The following is a 24,416-nucleotide window of genomic DNA, read 5'->3' as shown; positions in this document are numbered from 1 at the left end:
AGCATGGAGATATTCTGCTGGATTAGATAGTCCCTTATGAGAATTTTGTATAACATTCCCTGAGAAAACCTTTCTTGTTGAAATGTTTTGGTTGTCAGTCCAACCATGGCAGAGATCCTCCAGTATTTCAGTCTATCKATAAGCAAACTGATGAGCTGCACAGTGTACTATCTACTGTATAACCACCTGGAAGAMTGAAACTATGTCTCTTAAAAAATGCTTGGATTAGGCCTCTTAAATCTTGGTGCTTCAATAAATAAGTGCTTGACTTTGAGAGATTTATTTCCTTCAAAATGTAGAAACAGTAAATTGGTAGACACTTTTGAAAACATTGACAAATTTTAATCAGTGAAATAGTGTAACGGTGAAATTATATCATTGCTAAAGCTTGATGAAAAGGCGATTTTCCTGTCTCTAGGCATTTATAAGGATTTCATGACTTGGACTTTCCCCTTTACAGTTCGCAGAGATAAAGAAAAAAATTCTGTTGACATTGCCATGGGAGATGATAATACTACAGACCTCAGCATCGGGATCTTTTGGGGCAGAACATCCCTAAAGTTTGAATTTTGGGGAAGAATGACATGCTGTCAGTAACACATAAGAGCCAGGGTTATTTTCCACTCTTGCATGTGAAGGAGGTTAGTTAAACCCACGCATTGCTAGGAGCACAAAGCCCCGTGGAGGCTGGTCCTCATGGGAGAGGATACGCGTACACTCACACGTGCTGCTGTGCTGTAGAAGCCCCTTTTCCTTTCTGTTCTTTATGTTAGCATAAAGCCACTGAGTTTCAGAAAAAGCACAAACTTTTTGATTTCAAGAGCCTAATCAATACATGCACAGAGGAACGAGACTGGGAAGACTGCGGCTGCTAAGGGTGCTTTTCTCCAGGAGCTTCCTTGAAGTAGCTGGATTTCACTCGGGGCAATGACTAGCAGAAAATTACAAGATTTGGTCATCACAGTGGCACCTACTCAGCAATGTATAAGTTACAAAACTTCTTACCTCATCCCTGAACTTGACCCAACTTGTCCGCACCCTTTGCATGTACTTCATTTGACTTCTTAGAGCCTCCCACAAAAAAGAGAAGAGGAAGATTATAGGGCTGGTTTTTCCACAGGAATACTGAGAATCACATGACTTAGCGAACTGTAAGAACATGTAAAGACCTATCTCATTAGTGTATACTTGAATATTACCAYGAGAAATCTCACTTCAATTAACCCAGAATCCTTCCTTTGAGGGGGGATTAAATATCTCATTCCTACAGAGAATGAAAGAAAATGACCATTAGGGCAAAACAGTAAATAAATCAGCACTTTTTGGTTAAACTACAACTAGTGGTAAATTTCATTTGGAGAAGAAATTAAGGAAAACTCGAATCTTCTTTTTTTAGAAAGTATTTGACCAAAGTGAAACTTCTATCTTTTTTGGTCAATTTTTGATTTAAAAAATTCCGTAGAAATGTGCGATTTTTCATAGCTAACAATTCCCTGAAACCTCCTGCTCTTTGGTTCCCAGGGTAGTTTCAGTACTGGGTGAAGCAGAAAGACAGCTTAGAGCCAGAACTTCTTTGCACAGTGAGTCACACTTGGGAATAGCTAAACAGAGCTCAGCAATCTTTTATTGATGTTAAACAAGAACTGACTTCGATTTTTTTAATGACACTGCTGGTGAATAAAACCCTTGTGCTCCATTATTAACGGTTTTCATCTTCCATATTTCCCTGAATGGATCCACAAACAATAATCATGGAAGAAGTGAAGCTAGGGAAGCAAATGCATATTTGAGGGAATCAAGGACATCCAGAACATTTCAAAGTGACCTCCCCTTAGAAAATAAACAATCTAGATAACAGAAATTTCATATACTCTTAGATACAGCTGGCAGTCAAAGTCCAGTGTGTTCTGTTATAATATATAATGATAATATATAGAAAGGCACCTGTCAAGGACAGAACAGACTGACTCATTGAGACAGCATCAGAAGCAACAGAATTAAYGTCATTCCATCTCTCCAGTTCAGGTAGTCTCAGATAGTCCCAGAAGAGTGACTAGAAATGTGCTTTCGCTATTTTTATATCAGGGCTTTTAAAGGGAAGTAGTAGCTCAAAACTACCTATCAGAACAATTAAAACAACTCTGTTTCTTAGGATGTATGAGGCAGAACTTTTTGATTAAAACACTGCAAAAACACCCAACACACTTTGTAGAGTAGCTCTGAATATATAGCAATGTATCAGGACACATCAAAAATGTTATCCTTTCAGGTAACATACTGCATATATGTTCTTAATTCATCTTTTTTAAATCTACCAGTTTACTGCTACTTCTTCAAACAGCTTCCAATCCATAGGACTATCTTCTGAGAGTTGAGATCAATGGAGAGTGCAAGCATCCAGATGATCTCCAGATTTAACTGTACACTGCTCAGTCTCTTGGAAAATAGGACAGTTTTTCCACTACACTTACTTCACATAGTAACTTGTGTGTTTCATCCTGTAAAATTCCTACAGAGTCAATTTCTAGTCCTGGGATAAATTCAATATCCTTAAAGAAGCAATGAAAGGATGCGGTTCTGCAAAAAACTGAGGAGTGGAAAATGACATATGGATAAACTTYCTTGTTGTATGTGAAGAGTGCGTAAATTACCAGAATTAGAAGTGAGGAGCAAACTCTGCTATTCTGGATTAGCTGTTGACTTTACCTTTGATTCCAAATATAGAAAGCCTTGCAAGGACGACAGTAAATTTCCACATAAATTCCTCTGCTGACCACACTTCTGTCTCACATTCTTGAACACCTACAATATCCTGAGAGATTCTTCTCCAGATATCCTCATTGTCCAAAATGTCCCACATCCCATCCCTAGAAGACTTTTCAAATTCAACTACTCTTATTTTGTCAGAAAGCAGAATAAATGCACATTGCAAATGTGGTTTCCTTATTTTAGCTAAGGCTTCCAGTAGCAATAAATGTACAGACGGGAATGGAGTCCCAGGAGATAGTTGTTCGCCCTTTGCCAAACAGGGCTAGAAGCAGCACAAATGATTCACTCTGCTGATGCTAACTATTTCTCAAAGTCTGAGAAGAGTCAGAAATGGCATGATGGAATAGCAATTAAAATAATTTTTTTTTTGATACAATATTTTCATACTGAACTGAATTACTCAGTTTCACATAGTTTCAAATAGTCGAAATTCTTTTTTCAAGCTGATTTTCTAAATGAAAGACAGGGTTGTTTTTAAACAGACATGTTGCTTCCAACACTTCCTTCATTTTGACAAGGACCCATTTGTTTCCTCTTCTCCTGGAAAGCTAATTAAACATTGAAAATGCCTAGCTCCTTGGCTGAATACCCAAAGAGTTATGGCTAAGAAAGTCTCCCTTTAGTGGATATGGCTATAGACACTTCTCTCCAATGCTAACTTACCCAYATTTGTAAGCTTTGGGCTTTTTGAGAAAAATCTTCTAAATCTAACTCTGAAACCACCAATTTTAACTGGCTATTCATTGCTTCAGACTACATAGTTCACTCAGTTGGAAATGCTGCTTACTGAGCAAGCTCACGCCAGAGCTTGGCTGGTACTTAAATCTTATTTAACCAGACTATATGCGTCAGCTCACATTCAAGATTTCAGYTCCCTGGAACCAAGTTACCTGAAGCGAAAGGTAAGTCTAACCATAATCTCTCATGACAGCTAAATCCATGGTGAGTCATAGTGTCATTATTTCATGAGTAAAGCCTGCAAGAAGCAGAGTTTTCTTGGCAACTGACCCACTAAACTAACACTCACCTCTGGAAGAGGTCCAGAAACCTCCGCATTTTAGAAACAGTATAAAATAGGAAAAATTCTTTTGGTTTTCCTTCCTGAAAACCAAAGCCTTCTACATTAGAGACTGAACATGTGAAATCCAGAGCTAGACTCGCAAAGAAATTTTAACCTGTTATTGAAGAATCCAGCCTTTGGGGTACCTCAGCCCTGTGTTACATGCTTAGGCTTCCCATGCCATGCATAGGAAGAGGTAGGCTCTAGGCATAAGATTTCCCCAAAACAAGCTGATCAGGTGGCCCAACATCAGCTATCAGAAACTAATAAGAAGATTTAGATCTCTGGTCTATGGGGATTCCCCTGTGCCCATACGGATTTCAGACTGCCCCACCTCACTTTGGTTTTGGGCCCCTCTGCTAGTCCTTCTCACGAGGCTGCCTGTGGCCCTTAGCACTGCTTCTTAGCACTGCAGTGGCTCTTGGCAGTGGCTCTTTCCCTAAGTGGGCATATCTGAGTATTTATGCAAAAAGAGACAACTTGATTCAATTCATTCCTGTGCTATAGGGCATTTGAACCTACATTTTCCATAAGAGATCCCAAATCTGTGGGCCAGAAGCTAATCTGGTACGAAAAGGAGGCTGTTCTCAGTTTCTCTTGTAGAAGCTGTTTCCCTTCTCAGGGACTTATTAAATATTCATGGAGCCCTTGGGGGTGGGGTGGGGGAGTCAGCATGTCACTATCGTTCAGTGCTTGCTTACGATTCTCATCTGGGATAAGGGAGATCTCACTTTCCACTCTCCTCTAATCCAACATTTAAATATTTGAAAAGAAGTACTCCTGTTCAGCAGGAAACCTAGGCCTTTCTTCTCCTACCTGAGAGCCTTAGCCACTTAGTTAATTGCATCTTGTTCCTCTTTCCTGCCTCTGACCTAATGAATACTTAATTATTCCCTGAATAGTGGAAGTTAAAAGACCTCTGCTCCAGCTTTTTATTAGGTAATCTCAGAAAATTAGAGCCGTGGATTCAAATCCTCATAGATAAAGAAGTGAAATGAGTCTAGGTTTTGCTCTTCCTTCTCTGAAGACTCAAACTGTTGAAGGTCACTAGAGGTCTGAAGTGCTGCAATGATYACCCCTACCTTGTGCAGGGCCTTTTCTAATAGATGTGCTCTGAAAATGCTTATCAGCTGGGCAAGGGAGATGGAGGGGACCTCATCTGCAAAGCTTGAAGGAGTTGTATTGAATGGGCCCCTGAGAATTAGATATTTTTGAAACAGGCATTTCTGGGTGTACCTAGGGAACTTTGCCAATGAGCATGTAAGTGACTGTGGATTTTGACGACTCTAAAATAAGGCAGAGTGAAATGTGGCATTTTGGTGTTTAACATGGCAAAGAGAAACCCAAGTTGCAGTTAATTTATTTTGCACTTTTAAGGCACTTTTAAGAGTGTTTTAAGTCCTAATTCAGGAAAGAGATTTTTCTCTGTGACGATCATAGCTTTCTTATGCTCAGTGTTGTAGGGATATTGGGCGCAGGTTTAGCTCAGTTGGTTAGAGCGTGGTGCTGCTAATGCCAGGGTTGCGGGTTCAATCTCCGTATGGGCTATGCTGAGGATTGGACTAGATGATCTCCTGAGGTCCCTTCCAACCTTACCATTCTATGATTCTATGATGTACCAAGAAGAGCAGAAGGCTTCAGGTAGCCACAGAGACTTTCCCAGATGTCAGCTSTCCATAGACTCACCACAGATCACCRTCATTGCCTGTGCCTGCAACGTACAAAACATGTTACGAGACAGGGAGGACGTGTCGGGCTGTCTCCACCACGCTGTGTGAGGCTGCCTGATAGAGCAGCTCACAGAGAGCCTGCAGGCACCAGTCAGAATGTGGTGAATGATACTAGCAGGAGCCACTGTGGCATGGTAACAGATCTAAAGAAACACTGACACCTCCAAGAACCTTTTCCCAAATTCCCTGAGGAGTTTAGGTAGCAATTKCATGCTCTAAGTCATGATTGTATTACAGTAGAAGTTCCCAAAATAGCACATCACTTTTTGATGCTGTAGCCAAAGGAAGAGCTGAGCTATCTGGTAGCAGAGAGTTGCTGGCACGAGGCAGTAGGAGCGCAGCCAGCAGAGAGGCAAAAGTCAGCACTTGGACTGGATGTCAGGGCTCTAAGTTGCTGCTTGTTTTGACTTACTCTTAGCCCAGACTTGCAAGAATGAAACTTTCTTTTTCAATCAGTCTTTTGTTTGCAACCACAAAATTTACAAGATACCACTTTCCAGGTGTTTAGATCAGACAGAAGATTATTTCTCATCTGTTGCGGCCTTACGGCTTTCATGGAAAACCTGTAAGATGTGTGTGCCTACAAACTGCTTAGCTACTGAATGAGTACATGCAATTAGAGAAGTGCACTGAAAATCTGTCCCTAGAAATGCAACAGTGGGAAAACTACTTGTGTAASAGGAAGTTGACTAAAATCCTCCACACTCACAGTAGTATAAACACGAAGTCTGTACAGTAAGAAAGAAGTTTGTGCAACAAGAAGTGATCCAGTTGTTTGCAAATTCAATCAGATATTTTAGATTTACAGAACAGCAGAAATACAGGACCTCAGAAGATCACTTTGAATTAAGGCTGGATTAAAGGCCTGCACTAAGATCTCTCCTGACAGATGTTTGTCTAAGCTGTTCTGAAAACCTCCACTGAAGGAGTTTTCCTAGGGAAGCTGCAAATTCACTTTCAGTGCTTTAACCTCCAAACAGAAGGGTTTTCTTATATTCAGTGAGATCACCTTTGGTGAAGTTTAAATTGATTTATTTCTGTTCTTACCCCATTGGCTTTGCAGAACAATTTATAATCCTCCTCTTTGTAATAACATTCTATAGTAATGGGAAGGAGAAAAATGTGTTCCATCTCATTGAGTTCAACTAGAAGGAACAATTACTTCCCACATCTTTTTTACGAAACTCCGGATGCATCCCTGAGTAAGATTTGCCTGCTTAGCTACAGCATCAGACTTTTACTCATATTTGATCTGGGATCTACTGCATCTCTCTCTYTTTTTTTCTGTTATAACTAAAGAAAAACATCAAAATCCAGCTTTCCTYTGAAACAGTTCTTGTATTCTAGTTGTATTTTTTATTTAATTAATTAAATTAATTAAAAATCAGTAAATAAATCTGTTAAACATTTAACTTTTTAGTCTAAGGAAGAAATAGGATCTGTTTTAACTATTCAGCATATGCATGTATCCCTGATTTTTCTTTCTAGAATCCAGACTTTCTCCCTCTCCATAAGAATGGAGCTCCCAAATGTGCTGGAAACTAGTCAGCACAAAGTGAGAGCGCAAGGTTATATAACCACAAAACCTTTATTAAGGTCAAATAAATACAAATAAAACATAGACAGTAATAATAGCTACTCTTTGTCTTTCCTTCTGTCATACAACAAATAGCAATTTTCGATATTTGATCAAACTTTTGCAAGAGACTGATACGCTCCAGCAGATCTTACCTAGCTCACAGATGTGAGTCTACTAATGAACTGCTTATCCTCCAGCAAGATTTTTTTTCTTAGTGAATCTGTATACAACATTAAGATTTGATAAAAGTCTCTTTGATATRACTTTGTTACACTCTCTGCTGCAATACAGCCTAGTTATAGCAGTATCTTGTCACAGCCTGGGAACAACAGGGAGTAAGTTGAAGCTCAGGAAGACCTGAAGCATGGGCTGCTGTTGCGTGGAAGCTGTGCTCAACTCATGGCTCAGCGTCGCACGTGGAGCTGAGCCCTCTCTGACTCACTGCCTTTAATTTCTCAGATGAGAAATCATTTCGGRCTCTTACTTGTTTTATATCAGAAGAGAATCAGGAGCCATGGCACCTTCCTGTAAAATACCGAATATTGTAATAAAACAAAAGGGCCTTTAGATTTCCCTTTCTTTATAGATACAGAGGACTAAGTTTCATCTTTACCATTTCGCTACCGAGGCTGGGAGGCTACAGTTCTGACTGATAACAACTCAGGTACAGTGTAATAATTTTTATACAAATAATCTAAGATAATATACTGATACTGAGCAGCACAGGGAGAAACTGCATTAGACATATGTATGTGAAGTAGTCAAAGACTTACATGCCTTACAATCATGAATTAAAGAGCCACAAAAGAGAGTGTGGACTGTAAGGATTTTGCTAATAAAATATGAAAATAACTCTCACTCCTATCTCTTTCTTTGGGAGCCTAATTTGATATTTTTATTCTGTAATCCAAAATAAACATGAACTTTTCTAATTATCTGGTAGTTTAGTTCCATTCAAGTCCTCACAGACAAGGTTGGTTAAATACACACAGAGTGAGTCAGAATGAAGATTGTACCATGGTGCAGTGTCAGTGTTGGTTAAGGTCCAAAGAGAAGGAGAAACAAATATTGCATCTGCTGCWCAGTTCTGAACTCAACACGTGGCAGATGGACATTTGTATCTGTATCCAGATGACARTGTTTATGATACACAGGCACCAGGAAGGTACAAAAAGATTGCAAGGGTGGATGGCAGATGTGATCCTAAACTATAAGAAGGATGTTTGGGTCTCATGCTACGAATAGGAAAGGTTCACAGTCCTGGAAGGAGAAATAAGCCCAGTGAGACTGAGTTGTGGACTGGGCTGTGTTGTCCAAAAGCCACTTGCAATATTGGATAGCTGAAATAATTTATGGAAGCACATTATATACTATTATTTATAGCGCAATAGCTTTTTATCCTTGAATAATTCCCGAATTCCCCAGCTGCTATAGAAAGGCAAAAGGCTCACCCATGCAAGTAAAAGGTTACAAATCCTGAATAGCATTAGGCCTGGTATTCAATGCACAGAAGACTGAACTTTAAACAATTCTCCTGGGATCAGTACTTAATGATATGAACTTTCAGAGGAGTTGACGGGCTTGACTAATGAAGATCCTTATTTGGGCCATTCCACAGTCCAAAGAGTGATCAGACCTTATTGCAAATCCCAGTTTGTGCCTATGAAATATTTCTGAAAAACCACCTTTCTTTGATTCTGCTCAGCTCACATGGAAACTCTGAAACAAAGTGGTACGAAATATTAACTTTATTCAGATTTCAGTAAGAAATCTTCCTTTTGCTCATTAAAAATATATTATTTATGAAATGGCCTGCATGTGCTGTATTCCTGTGGCATAGTCCAAATCAAGAGAGAGACTGACACAGCATGGAAAGTAAGAAAGGGTTGTGTGGCACTAGAAAGAAAAGCACTTCTCGGAAAATTTCTGATGAATCCTCTAGGGCTTCACAGAAACCTTGAAGAGGCACATATACGTGGATGTATTTCTCCTAAAAATTCAAAAGTCTGTTTTTTTTAAGAGAAGAAATTTTTGCAAATCACATTAAACCCAGTTTTAAAAGGAATGGGAAGTAAGTGCAAGCTAATCTGTACAGTGTGCGAACRCATTACTTGTAAGACTCACGTGTTTTACATGATAGAGTCTTGCAAATGCTAGACCAAAAGTGAAGTGRCAGGCAGAAAATGAAATAGCTTTCTGGCTGATTCCTAGTGGCTGTTCACCAGACTGATAAAGTCCTCCCTCGTTATATATACAGAGGCGGCTTTCCAGTGTAATTTCACCCATATCTGGGTATAGCTAATTGGAAGAGCTGCATACCTAATTTTGTGACGGACAGAACGCCTTAATGCAGCTCTGCAGCGAGAACGCAAACATGAGGAATTTGAGACACGTCTCCTACCGGAGTTGTAACTAGTCATCAGTAAAAGTAATCAGACACAGCACACTCCAAAGAGCAAATATAGCGCTCTGTGTCACGCTGCCTGGGGCATCTGCCATAGCTCCGCTGGTAGAGGGACAGTTGGCAATTACTGTGTGCCGGAGCCGTGGTGCTTAGAAACTGGTTTTGTTGATAAACCCGGGATTAGCATTCAGAGGGTCGGAGTTTAGTGCCCGGGTCTACCACAGGTCAGCCGGTATAKGGGGACATTTCAGGTTATCTATTTTACGTTCCATTTTTCTTCACCTGCAAAGAAGGCACCTTCACCTTCACCTTCCTTTAGCTGTGGATAAAACGCCCGGCGGGGTCTCTGCTGGGTCACCTTGGCGGGACGGTCTGTGACTCTGCGCTCACAGAGTGCCGCAGYGAAGACAGGGAGGTGTAGGGTTTCTTGTGCTGATGCTGCTTTTCTCTCTTAACCTGGGCGTTGTGTCAGCAATGGTGTTTGCCGGTCATTTGAACAAAGTTCTGGAAGCTAAGAAGACTGAATTAAGGTATTCTTAAAAAACGTGTTTTCTACCCTCCTCGTACAGAACAGATGTGGTAAATTTTATTTCACTTTTCCATTCTCARTGTGCAGCAGAGTGCATTTTTACAATATACGTATCTTTTTAAGCCTCCAATTTGCTGCATAAAGGAYAACCAATATTGACGGAAAGCTTAGAAAAATTACACAGAAGTTTGCACTTTTAAATCTGTAAACTTTTTTTGCAAATTTTCCAATTTACATCATGAGCTGTAAAAAAGAGAACAGTTCTCCCACGCACTGTGCTGCTGACTCATACACTGCAGCATTACTGTTGCCTTGCTTCCCTGGAGGATTATTCAGTTACTCTGGGGAAACTGTAAAATATTTGTCCCTCCCTCTTCATGACCATTCATGAAAACACCTACTGACTATTTTGCTGCTGCAGGCAATCTCTTTGATCTATATTCTGGCAGGGAGCTGCTTCTCTCCTTCAGATTTAACTTCTTGAGCTTCAGAAATGTAAATAGGCTGAGAAACCAAATGCGCTTTGTGTCCTTCCAACATCTAAAGCGAAACCAGGACTCCTGCTTTTGGTCGCTTTAGACAAAAGAGCAARATAAAAGAGTTGCTGGAGATTGCTTTTGATTTACATTAGACCAGTGCTGACTAATGAGTCTCCAGTGTACAAGTTCATGCAACTGGAAGAGAGAAATAAGAACAGAAAAGTCATTTTTTTACACATGTGTGAGTTAGATATTAAACAGATATAATTTGGCCTAGTGCTATTAATTACTGTGGGATGAGTCTGCAGTAAGTGTTTATATTAAGGTTTTGCTCAGTGAACGTGAAGAATCTAGACTTCCATTAACTGTAAAGTGATTTCAGGTCATTAAAATCCTGAAAGAGAAATGTGGTGCATTTCATTTAAGAAAGGGACAAAAGGAAATCCTAGAAATCGCTCCAGTTTAAAGCCTTCAAAAGTCAGTGTTTGACACCTGCTATGAGTACAGAGTACCAGTGTGGAATTAGATCTGGACCCCCTATCTATTTTTATGATCAGCATTTTTAAAAGGCCCGACACCACAAGCATTTATACATGTGACTATCATTCCATGTGTAAATAGCTATTCATCACTGATGTTGCTAAAAGGTACAAAATTATTTATACTTTTGTAAAATCCTGAAGGGTCAAGGACTGTCTTTGTAAGATAAAGTTGACATTTTACTCTATTTTACTAGGTAAAATAGATTTTCACAGCTACTTGTAGGCATTTAAAAGGTACTTTTAAATGATATTGGCAATTATAACGAAAATATTATTTCTTATGGCAAAATTTTCAAACTATTTTCTAGAACACATCAAGCCCAATCTGCTTTTAAAGCTACATGAATATTAGACCTGCAGGTTAACTCCCAAACCCCGAAAGGCTCATTGTATTCTTTTTTGCTCCTGTATCGTGTACAAATCCATTTCACTCCTGCTCTCCCCCCGTCCTTCACTCTCAAGCGGGTGTTGTGGCCATCGCTTTGTTTTTTCCCGTCGTGCTGGCAGCCCGCCAGCCCCTTCCTCCCTTCCCCAAAGACCTTGCTGAGTCCTGAGGAATCTGGATGTCGGCAAGGTTGTAACCTGAGCGGCCGCGCTGCTCCTCTCCTCACCGGGTGCCGACTCCTAGGGCTAGTTTAAGAACAGTACAAAAACATACTGAAGATTTAGTTAGGCTTAGGCCCCAATTCAGCCAAGCGGTCAGGCATACACTTAATTTTAACTGTGACTGAAGTGAAATTGGTTATGTGTTTAAGGTTAATGGGTATATTATTAAGTTCCATGAAGCTCAGACCTTAATGAACATGGCCTCACTGGTGTGTAATGCTCCACTTGCTCATAACTGAAAATTGCTTTGAAGCTTCAGTGTTATTTTCATTTTACACAGTTTTAAGTAGGCCTATTTTTCACTCTTTTGCAATGTATTTATAGAAAATGTATTAGCTTCTCCCATGAAATTGTATAAAAAACATTATAAATTCCCAAAATCTTGATATTCCCCCCCTGGAAATGTGTAAACACTAATCATTTTTGTTATAAAATTGTAGGCACAAATAAAAATATATTAACCATGCTATCATTTTGGGTGGAAAAGATATTTTTATTGAGAGATAATTTTTAATTTAAGAAAATCACTTTCTGCATAATATTTACCTAGGCCATGCCGACAGCTTTCTCTGTTTCACTGCCAGGATGTCCGAAGAAGCCTGCGCTCTGCGCAGCGGTGAAGCCCTGCTATTCCAGATGCCCTCGGATTCGCTGCAGAAGACAATGAAATACTTATTCAAGACTGCGGGCCGCAGTGCTGGAGTCAATGGACCTTTGTCATTCACATCAGCTGAAACTGTTAGGCATTTGCCTCTGTGAAGGATTTGCATCCTCCCTTGTTCTTTCAGCTGTGTAAGATGTGTCCACGACACTTTCTATCTAAAGAAACTACTATTTCTCTTTTAATCTGTTATAACATTTTGGAAGACATATATGACAAGTATTTTTCTATTATTCCTGGGATACTAGTCACTATAACGTTGTGGAGACAAGCACATAAAGATACACTAGGGCTGTGCAAAATGAGCTCTGATCTTCCCTGCTGCTCATGTCCCAGATGACTGTTTTTGCCCTATTCTTTCCCTTCGGTGCCCCCCTATTCCCTTTGTTGCTACCCTCATGTCATGGAGAGCATTCCAGAAGATTGCTTCACAACTGGCCAACTAATAGGTCATCCCTGAACTCATTTAGCTGGTGAAGATTATGTAGATAATGTAGATAAATAAACAGAAAGACTAGCACTTTGATTTAAAAATGGGCTGCATTTCATTGTTCTTCATATCGCACTTAAACTCCGTCAAATTTTCCTCTGCTGAATAAACCCTGTGCTAGATCTCAGCACAGCGTTCAGCTGAACTTTCTCTGTGCAAACTTGACAGCATCCTGAAAATTCAAGTTTCTTATCTTCCAGGGTACTCTAAAAGTTGTGTGGTGTCATCTGTCTCTATTTTGCGAATGCTGGGTCAAGTCTTAGCTCTATGAAATCAGTGGGTGTTTTGCTACAGAATTCAATGGGGCTGATTTTATTCTATCCTAAATATATTCACTACAATTCTTAGATTTCTCTCTGTTGTGAAATATTTTATTCTTCCTTCTTTTCAGTTAAAAATAAATAGATGTTTTATAAGCTAGACAGCATAATGCCTTTTAACTATCAGAAGAATGTCAAAGGATAAAGCAGGGAAAATTATAAATTGCTTATCCATTAAAATTTAATGCTGGGTATCAAGTTATTTACCAAAGAAAATTATGTTATCACCATAGTGGTAAGCAAGATTTGATTTTCTGAAGAATAATATTACACAACTATTGACTGACAAAATTTCTGGGTATTTTGTCATGCAGCAGTGCAGACTTAATTCAAAGCATCTTGTTCCTTTTTTTTTGGTTAAATCTTCATATTTAGCACAAAAGACCACTCAGTTTCTATGTAARTTACTTTGCCTTCTGCCATGTTTAGAAATAAAATTTAGTTCTCATTTCCTTTTTGTCTGAGGGCTAAGACATGCACATTGCAAAACTACCATCTCATTCATAGGCTGGAAGGTATCAGGTGCTCCGTCAAAGAAAAAAATCAGCTAGGCATACCCAGAGTACAAGGCCAAGCACAACCACTTAGCAAGCAAAGCAAGCTTTCAGCTACAAAGCTTTCAGAAAGGCTGATCAAAAAATGTGCAAGAATTGATAAAAATACAAAGTACAGAATAGCAAATCTGCTCTGAGATTTTCGTTTATGTATATAAATATATATTAAAAAATATAAAAAWATATATATATGTATGCACATATGTATGTACATATACATACACACACACACACACATACATACATGTAAAGTACCTTGAAACAGAGCCTGTAAAACACAGAAATAGCTGGTGGAAAAAAGTGAAGATTTAATTCAAGAAAAAAAGGCAGCAGGTGAATCTGTCTTGAGATATCTGTAAACGTCTTTACCCACCCGCATTGCTATGGGATACTGGCAGCACAGTGGGAAGGAGACATGAGTCTTTTCTCTGTTGTAAACTAACTCATTTGTGTAAATTTGCTTTTGTTTTCTTCACATTAGCGCTTGTTTTAGAGAGCATGATTTTTTTTCCAGAAGCAGGATCATTTTCTCCAGTCTTCTCTTGGTTTCTCACTGCARGTAGATAACGCAGAGACATCAGCGTTTGATCTAGTGACCCAACAGAAGTGTTCATACACCTACAGACAAGAATGGTTGGTGTAYAGGCAGACATAGGTGAAAGACAGTATAACTTTAAGAATATAGAAGAAAAGTGAATACAGGAATTTACAGAATCATCTATGTTACTATGCCCTAAGAAAAGCTGTAAAAACCTTTCACTATACCAATAATTGAGGCTTACTGTTTTATCTGTACGTATTGCAGTCACATGGCAGGGACTGTGACAGCAACTCATGCATAACACAAATGAAGGGTACGTATCCAGTATCTCTCTTTGCATTCTCTTCCTCAGCGCTTCCTAAACATTGACTATTACAACTTTTCACTTTTTTCCCCCATTTTATGTTCTAAAAACTGGGGCCAGTRAGTCCTAAGGTACGTCTAAAAGACATAGACGTGTCTAAAATACATCAGCCTGACTGCTGAGGCATTTTGGCCACCTACAGAATGTGTATATGCTCTGTGTACAGACAGAAACACAAATACTTACAGCATGAAAACTGTACACCCAAGTTCCTTGGTTTGAGCACAGTGCCTGAATTTGAAGACATTTTCTGTTTACCTGTGGGCGTCAACTATGGATTATTAGACTCTATTCTTAGGTATGTTTTTTGGTTTACTTAAAAGGTAGCATGAACTCAGAGGCAGAAAAAAAAAAATCTTTCTACTCCTGTCAGGAAAACTTTCTATAAAGTAGCCATTTTACACACAAGCTCAAGAAAAGCTGTTATTTTACTTGTTCTGCATTCCCAGGCGAGACTCATCATCTAGYATCCTTTGAATGAAAGTCGTGGCTGTGGGGTCCAAGCTTCGGGCTGGGGTCCCAGTCCTATCCTACAAGGTGTTTKTGACCTTTTCCCATCCCCTTATTTATTTGTTTATTCATTTCCCCACAATATCTTCCAGTTTCTGCAGGCTCTTCCTCGCTGTAGGGGTTTTTATGCAGACCATGGGAGCACTCAGAAGCATATGTGAGACTGACTCTTCTCTGTCGTGGCCACCTTCCCTCCCCCCAACAAATTCTGTACCTCTGCCCCAACACACTTGCTGTAGGTTTTTATCACTGTTTTTTTATTCTTGTGGATATGTGTGCAATCAATTGCAAAAATGTGGCTGATATTTTGGTCTCAAAGTAGACTGGTTTGTGGCCATTTCTATTTTCCTCTGCTGTGAGACAGTAGCTGAGAAAATTTTGTTTCCTGTTTTCACACATTATATGCTTAAGGTCAAGAGCTTTGGCACGTCTAAGGAGTAGAGCTGTGAACATCACAGAGAGAGGAGAAGTGCTTTTTATGAAATTGAGACTGATTTAATAAAAGGCTTTGAAGATTAAGATGAAGGGTCTGAGTATCAAGAACCACCCAACAAAAAAAGCTTAGTTTCCTGTGGGTGCATGTTGAAATGCTCATCAAAGTCACTGGGAGTTGCCTCAACATTTTATAGTGATAATAATCCCAGTTGCATGAGTCCTACATGTTTCTAATGGAAAAAAAAATAGTTTTCCATCCCTGTAATCCTCATTACAGATGCTCTCTAGGAAATCAGACTAACACCAGCAGATAACATTACAGTGTTGCAGGCTAAAGTCCCATTTAAAACTCATTAAAGTCAAAGCAAAGATTCTCATCAGCCCTGGTGGATGTTTTAAATCAACCCTGAATCACTGAGACACACTTGTGACTTTACCTATGAAGGGGCAGGAGTCTCAAACAACACTCACAGGAAGAGAGATGTACAGGTACCTGCAGAGCAGATTAGTGGCCTCTACCAAGAGGTGCAGAAGGAGAGTTAACTATCGTGTTGAACTCCTGTGTGTGACATGCTCTCTTTGCAAGGAGTCAGGACTTGCTAACTGGAGAAGTGCRATGCCAGTATTTTAATTTGTTTGGCTACATTAAAATCAGAGTGCAATTAATTTGATGCACATAGCTCACCTGATCACAGGAATACTGAAGTCTGAAAAGAGGCTTAAAAACTCTTTAAATTCAGCTGAGACTAAAACTTAAAATATTTAATCATTAACACTTTCACAGCTACAAAAGAGTATTTCATAGGCATCTTCAGAAACCTGACAATCCTAGGATGTGGTATCATACCACTGTGGAAACTTTTACTTGCTAGTCAGGTCTGTAGCAGAGAAATTCTCATGTTACTGTATTCACAACATAGAATAATTGCTGGGAAAGTTGATTGTTTGATTTCTGTTGCGTCTATATTATTTGTCCTGTTTAATAATCTATGACTCTATTCAATAATGATTTATCTCAGTCTGTTGGATTCTCTGCAAATAAATCTCAATTTAATTTAGTAGCTGGAATTTAGTAAGCAACAGAGGAAACGTCTTTTATGTTTCTTTCCTTACAGTACTCTAAACTGTACCATTTGGTGTACAGAGTATGGTAACAGAGTCCAGAAAACAGGATCCAATCACCACAGCCTATTGCCAGGGGCAAAGATCTGGGTTTTACTGACAAATTCAAGGCAAGCAGCATCACTGAAGATTATTTCCGAAGACCGCCATAGCACAAAGATGTAATTCACCACTCTTAAATTTTGCATGTAAACATCTCTCATCCTTTACTATTCTATTCCCAACCTGCCAGTCAGTTCATCTGCCAGTCTTGGAAGTTCACTTCAAAGTCATTGGAGTATCCACAGGCTCCTGAATAGTTTTAGATGTTTCTTTACTTCACCAAATATTATCTAAATTGGTACAGCTGGAAGCTCATCCAARCTCTCAGGCTCCTTCCTCATCCCGTGTTGGGGCAAGCCTGCAGCCCCTTCTGGGCTCTCTTTTGGGGGAAATAGAAATAGCACCTGCTCTCAGTGCTAGGTGATATTCTAAGTGGCATGCACTTTTTAACCAGCTGGAAATCCACTATCTATTTCATTACTGGTGATAGAAAATGATACAAAATAGTTCAGTTCAAGGCTTCCATTTTCTTCCTAACACTGGAGAACTGTGTAACTTAACTAACACCCAGGTGTTTAGTATTTTCTATTTTTTCCAGAACACRGACAGATAATAATCACAGATTCTTGAATCTAGATGAAAGGAATGTCTGTCTTTATCTTCCTTGGTTGCGTCTGCCCCATGCTGAAGGCACCACCTATACCTGGTCTTGCTGTGGGAACAGTCAGTTTGGCACAAACTCCACCGAAGTTTCTGCCAGCCCTTGCAGAGGTCACATTTACTGTTCTTTATAGTTTGATAGCTGTGCTTTTCTGCTCCACTTAACCTCTACTTAGCCTTTGCAGGAAACCCAGGAGATTCATAGGTTCTGTGGAACCAAGGTAGAGTTCACCATAACCGCTGAYAGCTACACTGAGATACAGATACCACCACACTAAAACTAAAGAAGGTTTCCTGTCCTCCATGCACATATCCTACCAAGCAAGGAAACAGCTAGAATAAATCAGAATAGAAACCCATCCTACACAGAGCACTAAAGGGCAGGCTGTTCTTGGTGGATTTGGGTAAAAGGGAGGTTTTCCCGCTGCTGTTTTCTCTGGATAAGGGCTGAGCACAGTACTAGTTCCTCTGCAAAAYGGGATCCAGAGTCTGCACTCTGTTGTGAGAAGTGGTGGCAGAACCAAGAGAAAGGTTTTCTCAGTAGTGAGCCGTAGGCCATCTGCCTGTATAAGCTGGAATGGGGTGGCACAGGCACCAAGGCTACACTCTCTCTGCACGCCTGGAGCTACRAGGGGGATGTTGCCCCTTGGTCCCAAAGCCATTGCAACTGTCATTATAGCACCCTCATATTTCAAAGAGAGTATAAGTAGCATAATCTAAATGTGTATTGGAGATCTGTTTGCTGTATTTGCTGCAACTGTTACTTTCTACACTTCAGTTTGTACTGCCATTATGGAARCCATAGTGGCAATTGGTAATTTCTTGCTGAAATGTAATCAAGAACTGGTGAATACACATTTAGTGTGCTGTAAGCAAACTTTAAAAATACAAATGAAAAAAAATCCAGAGGTTCAARGTGTGCACAGAGGGAAAAATGTAACAAATCAAACATTACCAAAGCATTCTTGGTAGGAGTGTTTTTTTCTGCAGATCTCTTTCCCCATTCCCAGGRAAAGGGTAAGGGAGATTCCAGGATTTCCCCTGTGAAAAACATGCAGGCAAAAATTGTAGACAGTTCGACTGAATTCAACTGAGCAATAGRCTTCCAAAAGATCGAATAGATTATTTTTTGGTATTCTGGAGAGACTACCATGCTACTACATAAACCTCAGTAAAAGAGAGATATCAGACTTCCTTGGGGGGACCAGAGGGGCTTCTAGTGCTACAGCTGATGAAAGCTGCACAGCTGCCTGGAAAACTGTCTGTTGCCCTGCACCTGGGGTTCTAACTGCGTGAAAACAGCAGCCTAATAACGAAACTAATGAGCGTGAGGGCTCCTACACTTCCCAATGCAAAGTGCCCAAAGCTTTGTTAGTGGTGGGGAGCTGAGACAAAATCAGCATAGGACTAAATTACATGTTTTTCATCATGAGAGTAATGTAATTCAACTCAYTCATACGCAGGAACATTTTCATAAACAGTCTTTTTGCTTAGGCTACATTTCTGTGTATTCTACCACCAACAGAAATTATGTGCTGCACGTAAGACTAATGCTCACATTTGGCTTGTGTTGTGGGAGCTGATTAGATATTCCCTGTTAAGGTTCATTTTCACTACCAGAGGACTATAATTATGGGATATTTCTGAAGTTATCAGACTAATACTACAGGATCTGAGAGGGTGCCGTTTCACAAGAACATAGGTCTAGAAGGAACCTGTTACCTCACTGAATTCAGTGTCCTGCTATTCTAGGTGGTCATGTTCCATTATCTGTGTGTGTCTGTGTGTCTGTCTGCCTACCCATCTATCTATCTATCCATATATTTAAGGTAAGGCTATGAGATATTGCCTGGGGCATAGAAAAGTTGTACAGATTGTGTTACATAATTTGAAGGCAAAAAGTCCTACTATGCAGTCACTATTTAGCACAGCTAGCACATAGAAAACCATYACTATTTTGGTGTCTTTTCTAGTTCTGGGGATGGATCAAATTTCTGCTTGACATAGCATTACACTTCCAATGATTTTGTTTGACAGAGATATGGTAAGAATRATTTAGTAGCTGTTTGATGGAAGAGAGTTGGAGCTGGGCAGGTCCCATTTTGAATGCTCTTTGGGCTAGGCCGGAAGAAAAGGGCCCTCCCTGCACTGCTTTAATGACTCATAAGCGAGTTGGAAGATGCTGAAAGTCTCGTGAAGCAGACAGTGTACGGAGAGAGCRTTTTACCTGGGTAGCTGTTGGGATCACACAATTATTAGGTTGGAAGGGGSTTCTGGAAGTCCTTTAACCCAACCTCCTGCTCAAAGCAGGACTAACTTTGAAGTCAGATCAGGTTGCTCAGGACCTTGTCCAATTAYGATATAAAAATCTCCAAGGATGGACATTCCACATCTTCTGTGAGCAACCTGTTCTAGCACTTCAGAGCACTCGTGGGGAATTTTGTTTCTTTGTATTCTCTCAGAATTTCCCTTGCTGCAACCTGCAACCATTTTCTCGTCTCCCTTTCCTGTACACTTCAGAGAAGTCTCTTTTCTGTAATTCCTCATTAGTTGAAGGCAACAGCTAGATCTCCCTTTCATCTTCTCTTCTGCATATTCATCAAATCCAGGCTTCTCTCCTTGTATGCCATCTGTGCCAGTYCCCTAAATCATCTTAGTGGATCTGCGCTGAACTTTTTCCAGTTTGTCCACATCTCTTTTGTATGGGACATTCTAAAACTGTTCACAGTGTTCCAGGTGTAGCCTCACTAGTGCTGAAACACTAAAAAATTTCATTAACTGCACGGAGGAAATGGATGATACAACAGCAGTGTCAACTGACATGTAAATCCATTATCAGCTTGAAGGTGCAAGAGCTGATAGTTTCCAATAGTGGATCAGCATGATAAGTTTCTGAGAATTTAGTTTAATAAGAAGTCTTACTAAAGACTTACTAAGGACTTAAAACGAGAGGAATCAACATCCAAATAATATAAAAGACAAATTATTATAACAGAAACTCTTGTTTCTMTATTGACTGTATGTGCCAAACTATTTCTGTTCTTTGCAAGACAACTATTTCATACCTTGTTAATTCTGAACAAAGTGTTATTTAAAACTYAAATGTCAACTTAACTGTAAAAATTGATCCGGAAGTCACTAAAAGGAAAATATTGTGATTGATTTTTTTTTCTTTCTTGCCTACAATTATAATCCTCCTTTAGCGGTCYGGATAACTTGGCAGTATGCACAAGAGGTACACAGGGGGTATGCAGTAGATTTAAAGAGAGGAACCAAAATTTTATGCAGCAATGTCTGTTTTCCTGTATAACTGCTTAGAGAATTATTCAGGTACAAGCAATTTCATGCTGTAAACTTTACTGATGTATTTCTATTTTTTTCAGTCTTTGACGTAACAGTAATTATTATGACATGGAAACATGYCAATGTACTTACTGTTGGAAAGCATGTGGCTTAAAATGCAGTTGCTATGAGAAGTGAAAATTTACCATTTCAAGTGTTGATCCTTTCCCAAATGCAGCCACAAAGATCAATACAACTTTTGTAAAGTAACTGTTACCCATAACTTCACAAGGCCAAGTCAATCATTTAATTTTTTTAAAAAAAGTTATCCTAGCACCTATTCAACATTCCCACCTCACTCCACTCTGAGGTGAGACAAAGCTGCCATTGATTTTATTCTGACTTCKTTGCCACTAAGTGTACTATAAAATACAGGCATGTTTTGCAATGCTGCTTGGAAATATTTTGCAATGCCTCTACAATACAAAACTGAGCTCTGTGCTAGTGAAGGCRTGTTTGTGAGGCTCTGAACAGGCCTAGGGCCAGACTGTGCAGGTAGCAACCAACAAGGTTAATGGATGCAAGGAGCCTTCTGCTCTCCAGCATGACTASCCTCAGGAACACAGCTGCAATCTCCGTGTTTCCACACAGGATAAATCAACCCAAGGGAGAAAGACGATAGGACTGCAGCACCTTTTTGAGGTTTGTCTTTTCCTGGCCTGTCCTAGGAGATTATTGTCACAGGAAATAGAGCAGTTTCTGCAGTGGGAAAGATATCAAGACACCATTATGACTGGCTGTCAAAGTGAAGAATTCCTGGATGTACAGAGCCCAGTATAGCGGGACCCTTGTAACCTCTTCATTTCTACATTTGTCCTATATAAAATGCACTGACAGTCACTGGTATTATGCCCATATTATTTTCCTCTTTCTATGGTTGTTATGTTAAAATAGTAATAAAAATTTAGTAAACAGCACCTCAATATAYTCGCTATATTTTTTGAAAGGTCCTGTAAGGTTAAGTACATTATCTGGAAAGCCAGCCGTCTTCTCTGCTCCTCCTAGTTCTCGATAAGTCCCCCACAAGCGAAGGACAGGTTGAACCCTATCTGCACTGACGTTTTGGACTTTATCTGTTGGCCGTTATCTCTTCTGCCATGCAGCCTCCATACACAGAACCCTGGACTTCTGCACGTTAACAGCAAAGAGATTAAAAGCAGAAATATATCTTTTCCTTCTGCTCTCCTGTACAAGCAGAAGACTAATGAATGAGTTCAGTCCAAAATATCAGAGCAGAGTACCGATCGGGGATACGCATCTGCCCTCAGCAGAGGCGAAGGCCTTGTTTCTGCTCCTCTTCCTCAGTGCGTGCAGTGCAGAACGTGCTCTGTGTCAGTTGACGCTACATCTCTGGTAACAGACTGCTCCCAATAACGTGAGAGGTTATATCATGGCAGGGACTTTATACGGAGAGAGAATTTTCTGCCTTGAAAAACTCAGGCTCCGCACCAACTAAACAGAAAAAATGAGTGATGGTGGAGAAACTGTACCCAAAGAGCTGGAGACCCGTCCGACACTCTGGATGAATCTGGCCCTCCAGGGTGGCTCGTGACCCCAGCTTCAGTCTGCACTTGTGACCAACGGTGAGCTCGAGCAGGGGCCCATCATTTTCAGGAGGGYGCGTTTGGTACTCAGCGTGCAGAACAGCTCGAATCTGTCGGTTCGTGGCGCCTGCTCCTCAGCCCCCTTTCCTCACGCGTGCAGGTTATGTCAGCAGGCACAGGGCCTTGGAGTGAAGAGCTCTTTCGGATCATTTGYGGAGCAAAGCTTTGGCTCTAAGGGCAGACAGAAGCTGGTACATCTCCGTGCACCCCTCTTGATTACATCCAGTGTGTCTGCTTTTTCTTTCTTATTTTGTCTGTCAGCTTGAATGCCAATTTATTTTTCTTTTTATGGAATACAGGAAAGCAAGCAAAATGGATTTATGGTTCATTCTTTTAATTAGTGTTTATTATTAAATATTTGAGATCATATCCCCTTTGCTAACTTGAAGTAGCAGCACAGTTTGATATCATTGTAAACATCAGTTWGCCTAAATCATGGCAAAAAATATAAATATTATTCAAAACTCATATACTGGGATCAGTGAAACATACAACTGAATGGGAAATGGAATTTAAAATTTCTAGCAGATAACACCTAATATATAACATTATGTTAAGGACTGTAAGAAGCCACTACAGCGCATGACAAAACTTTTAATGTCACGTTTTATGCAAGACAGCCACAGCTTTCGAAGCTCTTTCAAATGTTCCACAGCTTAAAAGTGCTTTAGTTCTCAAAACCACACTGTTTATGAAATATTGGAGGAGTGAGGACAGAGGTGCCATTTTCTTTTTTGCAGAGGATATGATAAAGCCACTAGCTTGACAGCTGACAGTATTACTGTTCATGTATGTATCATTGTATGAACTACAAAGAACCCATTAAAACCAAAATCCTCCTTATGCTGGCAAATCTACAATCAAAAGTGGTTTAAGTTCAGTATTTTATTACTGAGAAAAAGTGTTGCTGTATGTTGCATTATTGATAACTACAATGTTTTGGGAAAGAATTTGGCATTAAAAAGCTTTTAAAGCTTTTAAAGAGTACATTGCACATAGACCAAGTGACTCTTTTGTGCTGATAGATACTGTGGTTTTTTTAGACACAGGAAAATATTCAGAGACTGTCTACTATTTAGAGGGAGGAAATCCTCTTAAACAGATACTCTACTGTTTATAAACAAAAATGTTAAGAAAATGTGATCTCTATGGGGAAATTTGATGTTCCGGAGTTAATATTAAAAAATTCATAGTTCAAAGGGCAATCAGATACAGGCTTTTGGCTACAGCTTATTGTAAAGACAAGGTTTAGCTGCATAAATCAAATGTAGCTTTTGGTATGGGTATCACTGATGTTAAAATCTGATCAGGTACCACATCTTTAAAAAAATGCATTTTTTTTTCTTGACATGAATTTTACTAACATGAAAAACGGATATTTTGCCCTGTTATGTCTGTAGTCAGCTCCTAGTTAAAGTATCAGATTTTCGTATTCCTCTGGTAATTTTAACAGGTTTTGTTATGAAGTTTCAGAGGCACAGCAGAGGTGATAGGAACTTCTATGTTAATGAAACTCAAGTTTAATAATTAAATTCAGGTTACTAGAAGGGAGGATATTGTTTTTAAAGATTCCTTCAAGTTCCGTGATTATGTAATTTCTGTACAGCTTAAACTGGTTACAAAGCGGACTATTCGAAGTTCTTACCCAAAACTGCGTGGTGTGTTGTGCACCTTTAAGCAGGCGTGTGCGCCCTGCCTCTACGCTAGTGTTAGCGCAGAATATACTGCTGTTCRGCGGGGCTTGCATGTGTCTCTGACTCACGCTGCGCCTGCCGTATGCTGAAACCCTTGCTTTGGCATGCTTTGCTTAATGGCAAATTGCCTGGGCACCAGCAGCTGTGAGATGGCATTTCTTTAAACTCCAACTCAAGTAGCACTCATCTGCGTACAAAGGGTAGTGCTGGTAGTAGTCAACAGAAAGGAGGAGAGCGCCGTTAATTCTGCGAGGGTTTTGTATAACCAAATAAATTACTCTGTGTGAATGCGCTCATAGCTCCGAGCACATGATAACTGCGTATTATCTGCTCTGCTGCATTAGTAACACTGAACAGTGGGTGGTCTATTATGTGGTTT

The 24,416-nt window shown here is 39.8% G+C and overlaps 1 protein-coding gene across 1 annotated transcript in view; it reads right to left on the bottom strand.

Annotated features, from left to right (window-relative positions):
• Positions 1-22,555, bottom strand: part of EMC2 (ER membrane protein complex subunit 2) — a 604,202-nt gene extending 581,647 nt beyond the window's left edge. Inside the window, exon 1 of the mRNA XM_085310018.1 lies at positions 22,532-22,555. Coding sequence (XP_085166144.1) covers positions 22,532-22,540 — 9 coding nt within the window. The 5' untranslated portion in view covers positions 22,541-22,555. The remainder of the gene's footprint in view (positions 1-22,531) is intronic.
• Between the last annotated feature and the right edge of the window lie 1,861 nt (positions 22,556-24,416).

Source organism: Rhea americana, unplaced genomic scaffold (assembly GCF_003343005.1).
Source record: "Rhea americana isolate MKP2758 unplaced genomic scaffold, rheAme1 scaffold_0, whole genome shotgun sequence".
Taxonomy (NCBI): domain Eukaryota; kingdom Metazoa; phylum Chordata; class Aves; order Rheiformes; family Rheidae; genus Rhea; species Rhea americana.
Note: the sequence above shows the minus strand (reverse complement) of the source record. Positions and strands in the feature narration are given on the sequence as shown.